This window comes from Drosophila ananassae, chromosome 3R, assembly GCF_017639315.1.
Source record: "Drosophila ananassae strain 14024-0371.13 chromosome 3R, ASM1763931v2, whole genome shotgun sequence".
Lineage (NCBI taxonomy): Eukaryota > Metazoa > Arthropoda > Insecta > Diptera > Drosophilidae > Drosophila > Drosophila ananassae.
Window position 1 is genome coordinate 21,218,819 of NC_057930.1, and position 15,975 is coordinate 21,234,793.

The 15,975-nt window shown below is 40.3% G+C and overlaps 1 protein-coding gene across 4 annotated transcripts in view; it reads left to right on the forward strand.

Moving 5' to 3' along the window:
- The first annotated feature begins 974 nt into the window (after positions 1-974).
- Positions 975-15,975, forward strand: part of LOC6497357 (protein spire) — a 38,881-nt gene continuing 23,880 nt past the window's right edge. For 3 of the 4 annotated variants that reach the window (XM_001962219.4, XM_014906179.3, XM_014906178.3), the window contains exons 1-2: positions 975-2,545; positions 13,419-13,477. In XM_001962219.4, the coding sequence (XP_001962255.1) occupies positions 1,861-2,545; positions 13,419-13,477 (744 nt within the window). In that variant the 5' untranslated portion in view covers positions 975-1,860. The remainder of the gene's footprint in view (positions 2,546-13,418; positions 13,478-15,975) is intronic. The other variant, XM_014906181.3, reaches the window with a different exon arrangement.

A 15,975-nucleotide genomic window follows, 5' to 3' on the forward strand; every position in this document is an offset into this window, starting at 1 on the left:
TTTATTTTATACGCTTACGAACAAAAACAAGTCGTTAAAGTTTACCGCAGATGCCTGACGCCTGATGATGTTCGATGCTGTAATAATATTGTATGCAAATCTCTCCCCCATCCTCAGAGTCGGCATTGATATAAAGTTTCAATTTACGGCTCATATATCATAACTTGGCCAGCAGGCCAGGTGGCGGGGGAGTGCAGACTGCCAGTGCGGTACTTATGGGGCTTATTAACTCGTAAAAATGCGACTGTCACTGATCTTTCAGTTACAAATGTTGTCGGATGCTCCGCGGTTTTCCAATGTTTTCTGCCAGGGGGCAACCTTGAGAAGGCAAAGTTACGAAATGCCATGGAGGAATTTAAATTCCAAAAAGGGGGGATTTTCCATATTAATAAAGGATATATCTTCAATTAAATAAAGTATCTGCAAAAATCAATCTACAACTTAGAAATGCTATTCTAAAGAGTCTAAAAATTAAGCTTCTGCTTCTGGTTCATGAAACCCCTTAAGACAAGATTAATAACCGGATGAATCTATTTTGAAAAATCAAGTTAAGATCTCAATGTCTGGCAGCAGAAAATAAAACGCGTGCAATCAGTAGGAGAGGCATTAAACCCGGCTCTAATTACCCATTTTATTTTAAGACCTTAACGTTTCCGCCCCGAATAATGGCCCAAAAAGCGCCACCTAGCGGCCCGACTCGACTCCATATTGACCTTAACACAAATTACTCTTCAAATTGGCCAAAAAGACCGAAAAAAGAAAAAATATCAAAAAAAGCCAGACAGAATATGGTTACAAACCCAAAGCAAAAAAAAAGCAAAGCAAAAGCAAACATGGAAAAGCAAAAGCAAAGTATCTTATCAGCTGGAGAGAAAAAGCAACGAAAACCTGAATCAAAATAAAAGGTAACATATAGAGAGGTATTATAGCCCCAACGGGAGAGTCCGTGAGAGCGAGCGCCGGTCTGGTGGGTTTCCAAGCGGTACGAGTCTTCCAAGCGGCATTTCAAAATCTGCTTTCGCGGCGAACGGACGCGAATGAGTCGTGCTCTGATAATATGCAAAAAAAAGTGCGATTACATAGAGAGATTGTAAAATTTCATACAGAATATAACGAAAAAAATAAACAAAAAATATAATATAAAATAAAAATGTATATGTATTTGAAACACTGTTGAGTGCGCGTGATTTTGTTTAGCGATTTATTAAAAAAAAACCCGACCGTCAGTGCTGTGAAATACAAAGCAGAATTATTGCCCCAAAGCAGAGCCCCCCAAAACCTAACGGCAATTGCAGAAATAGGCGCAAAGCAAAGTGCCCAGGGAATTACGAAAAAAAAAAGCAAGAATAAAAAATTTTTTTAAAAAGCAAAAATAGAAAATAAAACGTGACGACAGTACCACAGTTCTTGAGCATAATTCACAACCCACCCACTCTGCTGCACCACCCAACCTGTGCAACCTGATGTGTCTCGTGTGTGCTTTTCTCGTTTTCCGTGTTCTCCGTATATAGTGTGTTTTGTGTTGAATGTCCACTTAAACGTCAAACATATTTCACTGTGTGTGGCGAAAATCAATTCTATTTAGTTCATTACATTCTGTTCGGTTAACTACTAAAAACAAAAATCATCCTCCAAAAAAAAAAAACACCCACCCCCAAGAAACAAACCAAACAAACACACAAAAATTAAACCCAAAAAATAACTAAACAGAATTTCCAAAAAAACGTGAAATTTGCAGGTTAAACAGCAAAAAACGACAAGCCAAAAAGAAACAAACGCGAAAAAATCAATTCGATTCCATATATATGTTGGCCAGTGCTGGATTTCCACCAGAATCGGGTTAAAGCAACGGCCCGCAGGATGACCGAACACCAGGCGGCGGATGCACAGCAGTCCTCCGGAACGGAGTCCCAATCGCACACCAAGGCCATAACCATGACCACCCCATCCAAGTCCAATCCGAAGTTCAAGGACGCCGAGGAGGGCTTCCTTTCGACATCTCCGGACAGCGCCAATGGGGATGCCCAGCAGCACTCGAACCCGAAGGTCGCGGACATGCCGCCCAATGGCAATCACCCGGAGAAGCTGGGAGGCGGCGGTGGACTGGGTGGCGGAGTCGCCGTCAACGGTAGCGTTGGACCCATCCTGACCAGCCGCCAGCTCATCTGTCAGGCCTTCCATCAGTGCTCCTGCCCGGAGCAGTGCGTCACTTTGAACAACATCCTGGATTCGTTCAAGGCGCCGCTCTCCGAGGACCAGGCCTGGGCGCTCATCCACCAGTTCATCAGCCTCTACCACAAGGTGGCCGTGGAGGCCCATCACTCGGCCGCTGACTACGACGCGGAGCTGCCCACACGCTTCGAGCTCCACTTCCATCGCGATGGCGGTGTCCACTTCTCTGGCAAGGATCGCCTGCCTCCGGCCCAGGATCAGCTAGAGCAGGAGCGCAACCAGGAGCTTCACACGCAGGAGTCTAGCATCCGGGGCACATTGGACGACAGTGCCAGTAGCAGCAGTGGCGATAGCAGCGCCATCATTGAAAGGGGTGAGTGGTTAGATATATTATAGATTATAGGATATATTATACGGATTTCTTAAAATATAATAATTTTGTAAGTCAAAATGTAATATTTCGTAAATGTAAGTTAGAAGGCATGGTTCTATATCACCTAGTTCCTTATCTTTGTAATCTAAAAGTAAATATAAAGCTATAGTTCTACTGATTAGCCATAAGTACAATATAATTAGACAAAATGTATATAGAAACTTCTAATTAAAAGCATAGAATAATTTTATTTAATATTTTTTTTTAAATATTTGAAAAATAAAGAAAACCTCAGCGATCAGAAATTCAAAATATTAGTTCCCCCTAACATACCATACAATAGTTTTTCTAAAACTATGCCTGGTGTTACCCCCTTTATGGCGCTTTATTTAATTGCCTTGGCCATGTCAGAGGTCAGTTGGGTGTTCGTTTCAGATGCGGAACTGTAACAGTGATGAAAACTGGGCTGTGATTAGCTGGGCCGGAAAACCGGTTGACCGGTTGATGGGATGCCGGACAGGGCTTTGTCTTTTTTTTCGGCAAACGCTTTCATTTTCACTTAATAAGCTACAGTTAACTTCTTTCTTTCTTTATATCTTGTTGTCTGGATGGGCTTTTATTTTTGTTATTTTGGTTTTTTTTTCGGACAATCAGACATTTGCCGTGATGTGCGTTTCCGTGTGCCATCCATCTGGCTATTGGCATCGACTTGGCTTTCCAAACAAACAACCCACACAGCACCAGCGATGATGACCTCTCCGCATTCAAGTTATGCAGCCAGCTTTGATTGAGGTTTTTCTCCGCCACTTCTACCTTGCTATATACTGTATACCACACTATATATATAGATGTGTATATATCTTCTGTCTGATTGCGTGCTGGCTTGGGAAAGTGTAAACGGTGACTCCCATGAAGAAGGTCCCATCCCAGTACACAGTCTTCAGTATTTTTCACTTTCTTTTGTGGGACTTGCACTGGAAGAAATGGATAAACCATAGAATTTGAATACTCTTCTCAGGGACTCTATAGCAATATACATTTTTTGAAAGTGTAATCATCTTGGGTTACCTTCTACAAGAGACGGCGATCTTGTAATTGATGAGGGACTTTTTGTCTTCAGATCTAGAGATCTGTAGAACGTGTCTGCGCCCCACAGCCAGCTAATTGTTTAATCATTTTGGAGGGGGGGGAGCGACTGTCAAAATACAGGCCGGTAATCTATCGGCTTTTAGATAAGCCACGTTAATTGGAAGATGCATTCGGTGGATGCGTGTGGGTTGTGATGGCATCACCCTCCGGCCTCCTCCTAGGTGGCCCTTTTTGTGACTCACTGGCTTTGGGCCTGATGCATTAGCTGCATTCTACAGCATTTCTCGACTCTGTAACTCGTCCGCCACATACCTGTACCTGTACTAGACGGGTCTAGAGGTCTTGCTGTATTTGGCCAGGCCAATTCTGTTAAGAGCCAACTTTGTATCGGCAAGGCCAATTAGTTGTTTCTTATAAGCAATTAGCCAGGGACATGTGTATTCTTAAGGGCAAGCAGATATGGGAAGTGGCTTGGAATCACTTTTTTTATCTCGGGGTTGAAGGAACTTTTGATGAAGAGGAATGTGGTTGTTAGTTCTTTAAGGTTATACAATTTTTAATATAAAATCTAAACTTAGAATCCAACTTTTATAGAACTATTAACGAACTTTGTTTGTATTTGTCTTTCAAACTTTCTTCGGGGCACACTGAGATAACCTTGTAACACCTTAATTGCTGCTAATTTGGGAGCCCAAATCAAATCCATTAGACAGATGAGATATCGAAATGTTTGCCCGGCTATCCCAGACGACGAAGAACCGCCAGAAGCGGCAATTAGTCTCCTCAAACAAGTTATTACAGAGTTGGCCAAGAGATGTGCCATCAGACCTTAGCACCTTCTAATGGCTTCTGTGTGTGTTTTTTTAAAACCAAAAAAGAAGGGGAAAATATTTCGCAGGTTACATTGTTCCTCATTTTTTGGGGGGATGAGAGTGGGGTCTTTGAACTCGCCGCCATAATTTCGATTTCGGACTGGAGAATCGGAATCTGAATCGCGCTCCACCAGCTTCTGACAACCGCATCGCCTGGCGGAGCGAATCATTGATTGTGTCGGACTCCTCCCGATGACCCCGTGACACCTCGGCAGCCCCCCCAGAGCCCCCAGGGCCCCTGCGGGATCCATGCCAGCTCCCGACCCGTTGAAAATCGAAGCGTGGGAGATGCAGAATTTGATGGGAAAACGTCGACGGCGCCGTCGGGTCGCCGCGCCCTCTGGCGCCTCGATTAGGCGCGCAGCAAATGGCGGCAAGAGTTTCCACGATTTTCCACAGGTTTTCCGCAAAAATTGGCGCTTGATTTTGTCAACACACAAACTCGCCATTACGTTTTCGGCCAGGCTCTCAGGAAATGTGAAAAGTCGATGCCGTAGCAGGTGCACTGGCAATGAAAATTTTCCACTGGAAAATCGCCCACGTACGTAGGACGGGTGGAGCTTTTCCCTTCAAGGTCATGGGTCATGCGCAATGCTAAATATTGGTAAATGGGAATTGGAAAGTTGGATTCATGAAAATGTTGTGGTAGGTTCTCTCATTCCCCATCTCTTCCACTATTTTGGCCAGCTGTTGATTTCGAAAACCTTGTTCTTCCAATTTTTGATGAAAATTTCTCTCAAATTAATCAAAGAAATCCCTTTTGATTGCCTCTGGGTGAGATGATAATTCAGTTTCAAGTCCATGACTTTCTTGTTTTCACTGCAATGGCTGACAAAACAAACAACTGACTGGCCGACTGGTTTAATGTTTAAATAATTACACTAAAAATTACACAAACACACAACTGCCCGGAGACTAGAAAACCCAAAACAAAATTATAACGAAACTAAAGCTCGGCCAGAAAATTGGTTCACTTTTTTCGGTGTTCGGTGTTAGTCCGGCTTGTTGGCTCAAAAGAAAAGTTACGGCCAGTGGAAGTATCTTTAATTGGCCAAGAGCCAATTGCGGATAATGCCCGGTTGTCCGATGATGCTTATCCGCTAAGAGCTCTGGGTGGAGTCTAAATGAAGAGTTTCCCAATGGCAGTTGTGATGGGCCGCCTATTTATTAAAGGTCAATTAGCCGGGAGTTTTGGAAATGGAGGTGAACAGTTTTAAAAGGTTTTGCATTCTTGTTCGAGTGTGTAGGGAAATTAATGACACCTTCGAGTAGATTTCACAAGTCTGACCAAATTCCGATTTAGTAACATGGCCCACTCGAGATTTCTTGGAATCTGGGACTATATATTATGTTTAATTCGGATGGGGCATGGGGCAGCCCTGCCTGAAATGCATTTATTATAAAAACTAGCTGGAAGACTCTAAGCCACCTGAAACCCAAGCCACGTGTTTTTTTTTTGTTTACCGCGTTGGCTTAAATTTTTTGACACATCATAGACCCAAATTTAATTGCTGGCTATTGTGGCCGCTCCAGTTTTCATTTATTTTTTTTTTTAGGCAAAATTAATATAATAATTTTTTCATAATGACAACAAATGACATAAGCACGACGACGACCGACCAACTGAACCTGAACCAAATTTCAGTCCAAATGGGGTTTGTTATTTTTTGTGTTGAACGCGTATTTATGTTTTGTGTTATTTTACTTTGTTGGGGCCTTTCCTAAACTTGTCCACCTGTGCATTTTGCATTCGAGTTACGAAACCGAATGCTTTGGATGCATTTTGAAATGGAAGTCGCCTTCGGACAGAAACTGAATGCAAGTCCCCGGGTCTTTGGGTTTTGAAAGTGCGTCTCTCCGGTCCAATAAATCACACGATAATCCAAATTGTTGGCTCCGTTGTTTTGGATGACACTTGTCCGACTCCACGAATGTGTGGGGTCCATTCAGCTGACATATTTGGGTTTAACCCACCACCGATCCAAACTGTGACCCTGAGTCGAATGTTTTCATCATTGCGCCCAGAAATATAAATACATTCTGATGCAATTACCCACAATCGAAAATGGCAAAGCCGTAAAGAGAGTAGGCCTCTGATAGGGGCTACTTTTGTGCTCCTATCTTATCGTTTATAAGAATACAAATCTATATATGCCATGCCGGTTGGCGGTACTGCCAGTGTGTGGGTATTATAGTCCGAATGTGTGTCGAGCGGCAGTCTCATAAACAGCAACAGAAGGTTCGCAGCCAACAAGACTTGCTAAAAGGTTTGTTAACCTGTGTCTTCGCCAGAGTTGGACTATTCCATGGGAACCTGTCTCTCAGATAGCCCACTTGCCTTAACTTTACTTAAAAACAAATGAAAGAAAGTGCGGTGGCATGATAAGGTCTTGTTATTAACTTGGATTAGCACTCTATTTTCGTGAAATTATTTAAGTCTTTAACGGCCTTGTTATGAAGGGTCAGGGTGGAACAAGTGCACTACGAGTGGTGCTACAGATAGGTTTCTAATGGATTTTCCCTCGCCTTGTTAAGATAAACGGCATGGTTTTACGATAAGCTAGGGAGTGTGATTTTTATTCAGTGATTTGTGGGTTGAAATATTTTTGGCAGTTCTCGGATAGTTATTTCCCCTTATAGGCAGTTCCGCAGATAAGCCGCCATTCTTTTGATAACTTTTATGGTTTGTTTCTCGAGTGTTTAGTCACCAGTTGTTTAGCTTTCTTTTAAATAGATTTCAGAATAATTTTGGAAGAATTATGGAAATTACATTTCCTGTTATATTTCCTGTGCGTATACGTAATATTTTAGGAGTAAAATATTTTTCAAGGAAGATTGATCATTTAATTCATGAAGATATTAAGACATTTTTGTATACATATATAGAAACTATTTGAAAATGTAACTTAATTTAGAAATCAAAGCAGACAAAGAAAATTACAATATTGGTAGCATGTGTGCGTATACGTAATACTTCAAACATAAAATAATTCGCAGTAATAGAATCTATCTTACAATAAATGTAGAAACTGCAAAAGCAATTAAAAAGCAATTACCTAGTTTAAAAACTTAGTTTCCTGTGTCACCAGTGCGTATACTTAATATCCACCAACATGTTTCTGCATCTTTGAGATACATTCATCTTTGACTTTGAATACAATTGCTCTGACACATTTATCCAAAACGAACTGACACTCGGGGGGCCTTGGGGATAGTGGGTGTAATTCACCTTGATCGAGGGAGATGGAGATGTAGATGGAGATGGAGATTTTCCACGGGGCCGTGATGACTGCGCAGGCGCAACTAAACTGTAATCGAGACTCTCGCTTTCTACTTGGCCGGGACTTGATGACTGTGAAATTAGACGGCCGAGTGGATGAATGAATGGATGGAAACTGCAGAGCGGGTGCTGTCTGAAAAGTATCTGTATCTCTGTTATCATAACCGACTAACCAACCGACTGATTGACTGACTCCGACACCGGCTTCAGCTCCGGCTCTCCAGCTCCAACTCCGGTGGCTCTTTCACTTTGCATACACTTGGCTGTGTGCCGGCGCTGAAATTACAATATAAATTTATATACACGAAAGAAACGATCTTTAATCAGCATTTACGCTTTCATCTTTCACATTTCTCAAAGAGTGGAAAACAACACCAGTTGGGGCACACGGCCATAAACAACAATTGTTGTTGCCAAGCTGAGCTAGCTATTTTTTTTTTCTAGTTTTTTTCCCCATTTTTTGGTTCGTTTTTTAACCTGTTGACGAGTTGGTATATGCGCATGCGCATAGTGAGGAATAGATAGAAAGATACGGATAGCCGGCGTCTTCAGTGGCTTTTTGGCTTGGCTTGAAACTATTTTAATTTAGTGGCAAATTTGCATAGTCTGCATATTTTATGAATTTGTTCGTCTATTTGTCGATTTTAATTTGGATTCAGGGGCCATAAACATTTATAATTTTTTTCTCTTTCACTTGTAGCACAAAAGATGAAAGCAAGAGTGACATTTAAAGCGGTTCGGCCCAGTATCTTGTTGTTTTTTTTATTACAATCTTTATAGCAAGGGTGCCTTTTGTGTCCACCCATTGTTGGAACTATTTCCCGAGACCCTTATGCAACACATGATAATTGAAGAATGGGGATCATGGACATTGTGGTATACTGGCTAGCTTCGGAATGCCATTCAAATTATTGGGAATATCTAGGAATTGTTACTAGACTGTGGTCACAGCTGAATTGTTTAGGCCCACGATTGGATATTATATTGTGAGGAATATGAATCCATATTGTGGATTGTTTTATGATGTAAAACAGCGGTACTCAATGAACTAAACAAAACCCGAAAATGCCGCCTGGGAACCTAGCGGGAAATATGATTTTTTGGTTAATGATAGCCGGGATGAAGTAATATCTGAGACAAAATTATGGGAAAATTTTAAACTTTAGCTTTTGGATACAACATTTTAAAGGCAATTGTTATGGATTCTTTATTCCGGTCAATCATTGGGAAATCGGTTAAGTAACCACTCTGAAAAGCAACGCCCGTTATTAACTTAATTGGCAACTATCTATCATTTCCTGATTCATTATTCATCTGCGCTTATTAATTAACTAATAATTTGAATGAGGAGACGCGGCATGCACTTAATTGTAACCAAAACAAAACTGAAATAATTTGGCGGAAAGGTAGGAAACTCATCAGCAGCTCATTGCCCGCATTTGATTGATAAATATATCTTTTTTTTTGTTAATATATGACTTTAAAATGTTGTAAGGCAAATTACTGGCATGCCACAAGCATTCCAACCCAAAACAAAAAATACCTTAAATTATTGGTTAGAAATAAGGTAGAATAAGCAGAGTAAAAAAACACAAAATATGGTTTTTAAATGTGCCGACGATTTTTACATTTTGACGCCTCTCCCTCGTGGGTTTTGCTTTTTCTAATTTATTTTGCGAAAAAGGTAAACTCGGATAAAAGCGAAAGAAATCTGCATAGATATCATCGTGTTTTTTTTTGCCTAGATTATTTATCAATTTCTTACAAAAAATATATATATATATATATATATATTTATGTTTATAGAAAAAGTGCAAAAATCAAGTAAGCAACTCAGTCTTGCACATGACTTTCTTGACATTAGAAAGTAAATTGCCATAAGGCCACTTGGTCAACCATCAGAGCCATGCACTCCAGCACCACCTCAACCACATAGCACCACAGCAACCACCATTTTTTTCATACTTTATTATATAGTTTTCTATTGAACCTGATGAAATGCAAGTGGAGGAGGATTGGGATGATGAGATTGTCGGGGCTGAGGCTGAGCAAGGCTAACAATTGAAAGTCAGTCTGACAAAGTGCTTTGCCTTTATTATTATTAATTGGATTCGACTGGAAAGTCTATTGTCTGACCCTGAGACTGACTTTTTTTTACTATTATTTTTATTTTTCGCAATTTTCCAATCGGAAATGCAATTTTCTCCCTTAAACCTCGTTTTGTGCCAAATTGAACTGCCCATGCCTTTTCAGCAATCTAATCTTATCGGAATGGACTCGATAATTTATTTTTTTTTTTTTCTCAAAAGCGGACAAAGTACACAACACTCTTGTATATGAAAGTAGAATCCCACATTTTTTTTGGTGGGAATTGTTGAATCCATTTTGCAACTCAAAATTGACGCATTGGCCGAAAGGTGATTCATTCTCAGATAAGGAAAGAGCGTTTTCGTGCTTGTTAGGTTGTTGAGTTTATATTTTTTTATAATCCTTAACAATATGAGGAAATAGGGTTTTGTTTGGCTTTTAATAGGGCATTTTTATTGCCAATTAATACCAAAATTAGTGATAACCTGATCTTTAATCCCAGCATATGGAAATTATTCACAGATGTTCTCTAATATGTTAAGAGTCTGTTGAGTATTTAAATTGTAACGCTCGAAAACTCATTCAATAACAATCAATCAGTTGCACATGTTTCCATATCTCCACCCCAAAAAATACGTTACGGCTGTCTCATAAATCAAGCATTTAATAAAAAAGCGAAATTTGCGCAAATTTTCGACAGCTTCAGCTTCTTCGGGCGTCCTCTCTTGTCATCCGTTTGAAATTCTTTGCTAAATTTCAATTAATTATTAACTGGAACCGAGTGCCTGCTTGTCTGCCTGCGAGTTTGAAATTTATTATTTAATTATAAAGTCGCGCCATGTTCCATGTGGCATTCAGTGGGGTCTTGTCCATGTTGGTATTTTGGGATAAATTTGCCTAACAGACGGGACTCCTCTTTCCCGAAAAAACTTACCTTTTTTTCGCTTGCCTCATTTCCTGCGAAAGTGATGGACAGCCTAAGCCAGAGACAAAAACACATTGTACTTTAATGATATCATGCTGGGGCACTCGAGCTCATCTCTTATTTTTGTGAGGTTTCCATGTTTCGTGTTATTTCCTTTATATGTATATATACTCTTGCAAGAGGTACTATGATTTTTCCAGTGGCATTGTTTCTATCATTCCCATGCATGGCTTAACATTTTGTAAGACTTTAAAGGGGATCCATCAGAAAATTTCACAAAAAATCTAAAAATTAGTTTGTTTCAGGATTTTAGTGCAGATTGATGGAGAATCGATCTACAAATCTATTAAGGTATTCCGCTCAAGAATCGGATCAGTATTGTAAAAGATATAGCTATCGCTGTGGGCAATATTGTGGCCCCATGAATTTTTCATCATTTTGAAGGAGATCCCCCAGGAAAATTGAGAAAAAATCTAAAAAAAAATTTGTTTCTGGATTTTGACGTAGATTGAAGGGGAATCGCCGTACAAATCGTTTAAGGTATTCCGCACAAGAATCGGATAAATATTCCCAAAGATATAGCCATCGCAGGGGCCATATTGTGGCCCCATGCATTTTTCATCATTCTGCAGGGGATCCCCCAGGAAAATTGGGAAAAAATCTGAAACATTTTTTGTTTCTAGATTTTGATGCGGATTGAAAGTGAATCGATGTACAAATCGATTAAGGTATTCCGCTTAAGGATCGGATAAATATTGCCAAAGATATAGCCATCGCAGGGGGCCACATTGAGGCTCCATGCATTTTTCAACATTTCAAAGGGGATCCTCCAGGAAAATTGAGAAAAAATCGAAAAAATATTTTGTTTCTAGATTTTGATGCAGATTGAAAGGAAATCGATGTACAAATCGATTAAGGTATTCCGCGTAAGGATCGGAGGAGTATTGGCAAAGATATAGCCATCGCAGGGGGCCATATTGGGGCTCCATGCATTTTTCAACATTTCAAAGGGGATCCTCCAGGAAATTTGAGAAAAAATCTCAAAAATCAAGAATTGGATAAATATTGGCAAAGATATAGTCATCGTTATGGGCCAAATGGTGGTCCGATACATTTTTCATAATTCTGAAGGGGCTCCACCAGGAAATTTAAGATAAAATCTTAAAAATAAATTAAGGGTATTCAAGTTTCGGTTGCTTCCCTCCTTAGTTGTTTCTTCATAATTTCATTATTTTTTTGGTTTATTTCCGAAAACTGTGTTCTGGTTGTCTGACCCGCAAAATTCCACTAACCTGTGGTTAGGTCAAGAGTTTAATGCGGAACCGACACAATGGCTGGATCAAAAGAGTTAAGATCACGAAGAGTCAGTAATTCATGGGATATGACTGTATGATTCATATATGGTCTGGGATTGTATAATTTTTGTTTCCTTTTTATATACATTTTTTTTTTTAAAGAACAAGTGGGTAACCTTAATTGAAATGGTGAATTGTGAGGTGGATTGGTAATAAATTATTTTTTATTAAATAACAAATATGAGTGAGTATAGAAAGAGAGTAAAATTGTTATGGAAAAGCAGACCACAAGTACCATCTGGTTGAATATAAAAAGACAATAAACTAAAATAAATAAACTCCACATTGTTTTGTATTATCTCTAACCAAATCAAGCTGGCTTGTTGGATATTTTATGTATTTTCCTCTACCGCTGATTTATTTATTGTTTGGCTTTTAAGTTGGCGGATATTTTGGGTGTAGCAACCGGTCGGTCAGTCAGTCAGTTACGCTTAATAAACCACAAAGTGGAATTGCTGGGCCATGATACTCTGGTACCCTCTGGTAGTCCGCCTGGCCGGCCCCCCTTCTGTACCAGCTGACAGTTTGTAATCAAAAGCCGGCCGGTCAGCAAATCAAACACTGCCACCTTGGACTGGTGTTCGGTTAGCGGCTGGCTGGCTGGCTCGCTGAGTCAACTATTTTTTATTTACTTGAAAATTGCATTTAATTGTTTAACAAAATGCCAAGCGCGTTATGTCTGTCGCTTATAGAGATATAAGTTATAATACAATTGCTGGCGGAGCGCTGTTCATTGACAATTTTCCGCCGAGCAGTTGTTGGTCATGTGTGCGGACTGCCACGCCCAGTCACCTGCTTACCGCCCAGTCCCCCATACATAAGCTCCAACCAGCCCCCCCCGCTCTATATGTCTGTCTGCACAACAAGTTTATGATTGCTGAACCCGTTCCGAGTTTTGTTATTTGTTATTTCTGTTACAATTTCTGTTGCTGTTTTTTCTGCACTTAGTCGTATTTTTTGCACCAGACTTGGGTTTGGCCATCAAGTGCGGAAGTTGCAGAGCCAAGAAAATAGAGAGTTCAAATGGGGCGGCAGGAGGAGGTATTCAAAATGTTTGCATATTAAAAAAGAAAAAAAAAGAAATGCAATTGGAAAGGTGAACAATTTTTGCTGTTGTTTGGTTTTCTGCTTAATTGCAATTGACTCGTTTATGGCCAACTCGATGGCTTCCCGTTAACTCCTGTTACCAAATTTATAGATTACATTTACTGCCATTTATTCATTTACAATTTGTCATAATGCATTTCTTTTCTTTATTCAACAGCCTTCGACAACAACAACCATCATCATCATCACACGCCGCTCGTCGTTTCGCATAGAAAGGTGAGTAGTTTTTAGGTTTTGAGTCTAAGCTATATATATTTTTTCTATTTTTTTTAATGGATCGTAAACCGATCGAAAATCTCTCACGTGTACGGCCAAGTTTGGTGACTTTTAAGTGGCCACAGATTACGGATTACAGATTAGAATTATGGGCCGTAAAGTTCACTCAAATGAGTTCATTTTGAGCTATGTTCGCCGTCTTGTTACGGTTCCGGTTCGCACTTTAATTTAACTCTAATGATTTATGATAAAAGAAATGAGAACTTTATGCCCCGGGAGAACGGATTTTGAATAAAAGAATCTAGCCATCCAGCGGCGATCAAAGCGGAAAAGTCGAGTTACGAGATGGATAAATACTCGCATCTTGTCATTAAACGGGTTGATTGTCGCATAAACGTATATAGCTTTTAATTGGTTTTCATCAAGTCAGCACTCTTTCTAAATTCAGGCATAAAAAATAATAGGATTTATGCAAGAGGTGTTTCTGCCAATTCAAAGTCTTCAACTTTGAGTATGAAATGGATCCCCTTAAATTATTTTCTATTCAGTTTGTTAAGTGCTCTTGGTTGTACACTGATTGATGGGCTGTTCCTGATCATCTGTTGAGCATTTTCTTTCGAGACAAACCCCCACTCGTCTTTTCAATCAACCCAGATAGAGGCCTACTACCCATGGGCTGGAGGAGACTGAAGTATCTTTAGCTCGGAGCTGACATCAAATTGAACAGGCCATAAAACAAAATGAGCTACACATCCAAGGCATCGCTGAGAAGCGAGTTGTTGCCGAGCATAATGTGTGAAAGTGTTTGTGGCCCAACAATTTTATGGCAATTTTCAACACACTTGGGCTTGGGCCTGGGCTTACACCCGAGTCTGTAAATGTAACACCCCCGTCGCTCTAGCCCAGCCAGATGCGAAAGTGTTTCTTTCGTATAGCCCACGAAGAATGCACTTTAAGGTAACCGTTCCCACCACCAACTACCAACTACCAAAAAAACAAAAAACTTGGCCAGAAAATCGGGAAAACAGAAAACTTTTCAAACCCATAAAGTTGAGGCGAGCGAGGAAATGCAGTACGGCGCATCGCCGGGGAATTCACATGATGATCGTTAGTAGTAACCCTGTTTGGGGGCAGGCTTGAATCGGTGGTAAGGTAATTAAAACAACGCTGCCGCTTCTGCTGCTGCTGCAACATCAACAGCAACTGCAATTTGGCCCAAGAAGATCGTAACATGGAAGCGCCAAGTTTCTCTACGCCTGAACATTTTTAATGTATCTTTTAGTTTTTTAGTTTACCACCATGGATGGATGGGTGGAAGTTTATGTTTTTGTGTAGTTTCTGGCCCGAGCTATGTGGATGCCGTTTTCAATTAAGTTTTTTTCACCGCACTGGGTGTGTGTGAGAAATATGCATGTTCCACTCAATGGAGGTCGCTCCTTAGAAACTCACTACTACAAGGCACTTCCATTGTCTTCCGAGTTCGGTGAGAAATTTTCATATGCATTCTTATGACCATGTTGGGGTTACCTTAAGAATTCTTATAATTTACGGACATAGAAGACCTTATTAAAGTTGACTCTGACATATACATTTTTTTAATAAATATGAATGGCGATGAGAGAGAAATTCTTTTGAAAAGAAAGGTCAGGGTAGGCTTCTGTACTTCCCACTTTCCAGATGAAAAAAAAATCTCCAATACCAATTAGTTAGACCACCCCACTGTCTGTCCTCCCTCGCTAAAAATAATCCATTAAATCAAGAGACCCGTCAGTGCCCAAAACAAGCTCAAATTGGACATTATTATACAACAATTGCAAAAATTACCCAAGGGTTGGCTGTTCGCCGTTAAGGTCAGCGGTCTGGGGGTACCGCTGCCATCGAAAAAGTGGGCGTTGTAAGTGCGACTGCAATGCGCAAAAAATGTTCATTTGTTTGTTTAAAATGTCGCCATCCCCCAGTCCCCAGTCCCTATTCCCCAGTCCACCCAAAAACCAAATAAAATACAGAAACCCCCATGGCACACAGTACCTACAATTGAAATTGAGTGGAAAAAACAATTGCTCGAGAGACCAAAAGACTTGAGAGTTAAAAGTGACAGCGCGTGCAGTGACATTTTCCGCTCGAACTGCACTTTAAACATGTTTGACCTTTGTTTTTGGGTTTCTGCTTTTCCAACGCTCGGGCCTTGTGATTTTCTCATGAATATATATAAGCATATATATACATATGTATTGGGACAGAGCGATAGATGCCTTAAATGACTGTCGTCGATTGCATAATCGCCTAAAGGACCGAAAAGCGATGCGGAACTTGTGCCACCTACAGTATCAAATGACAGTGCCTAGTCATTGGAGATTATGCAAAAAAATGGCTGATCATATGCACATCATCGGGAAAAAGATGGCTAAGAGATATGTTTATAGGTACAAATTACTTTCTGGCAACCCACTAACCGCAAAAGACTTTTCCGGACTCGTGGCTCTCAGCCAGGCAGCCAG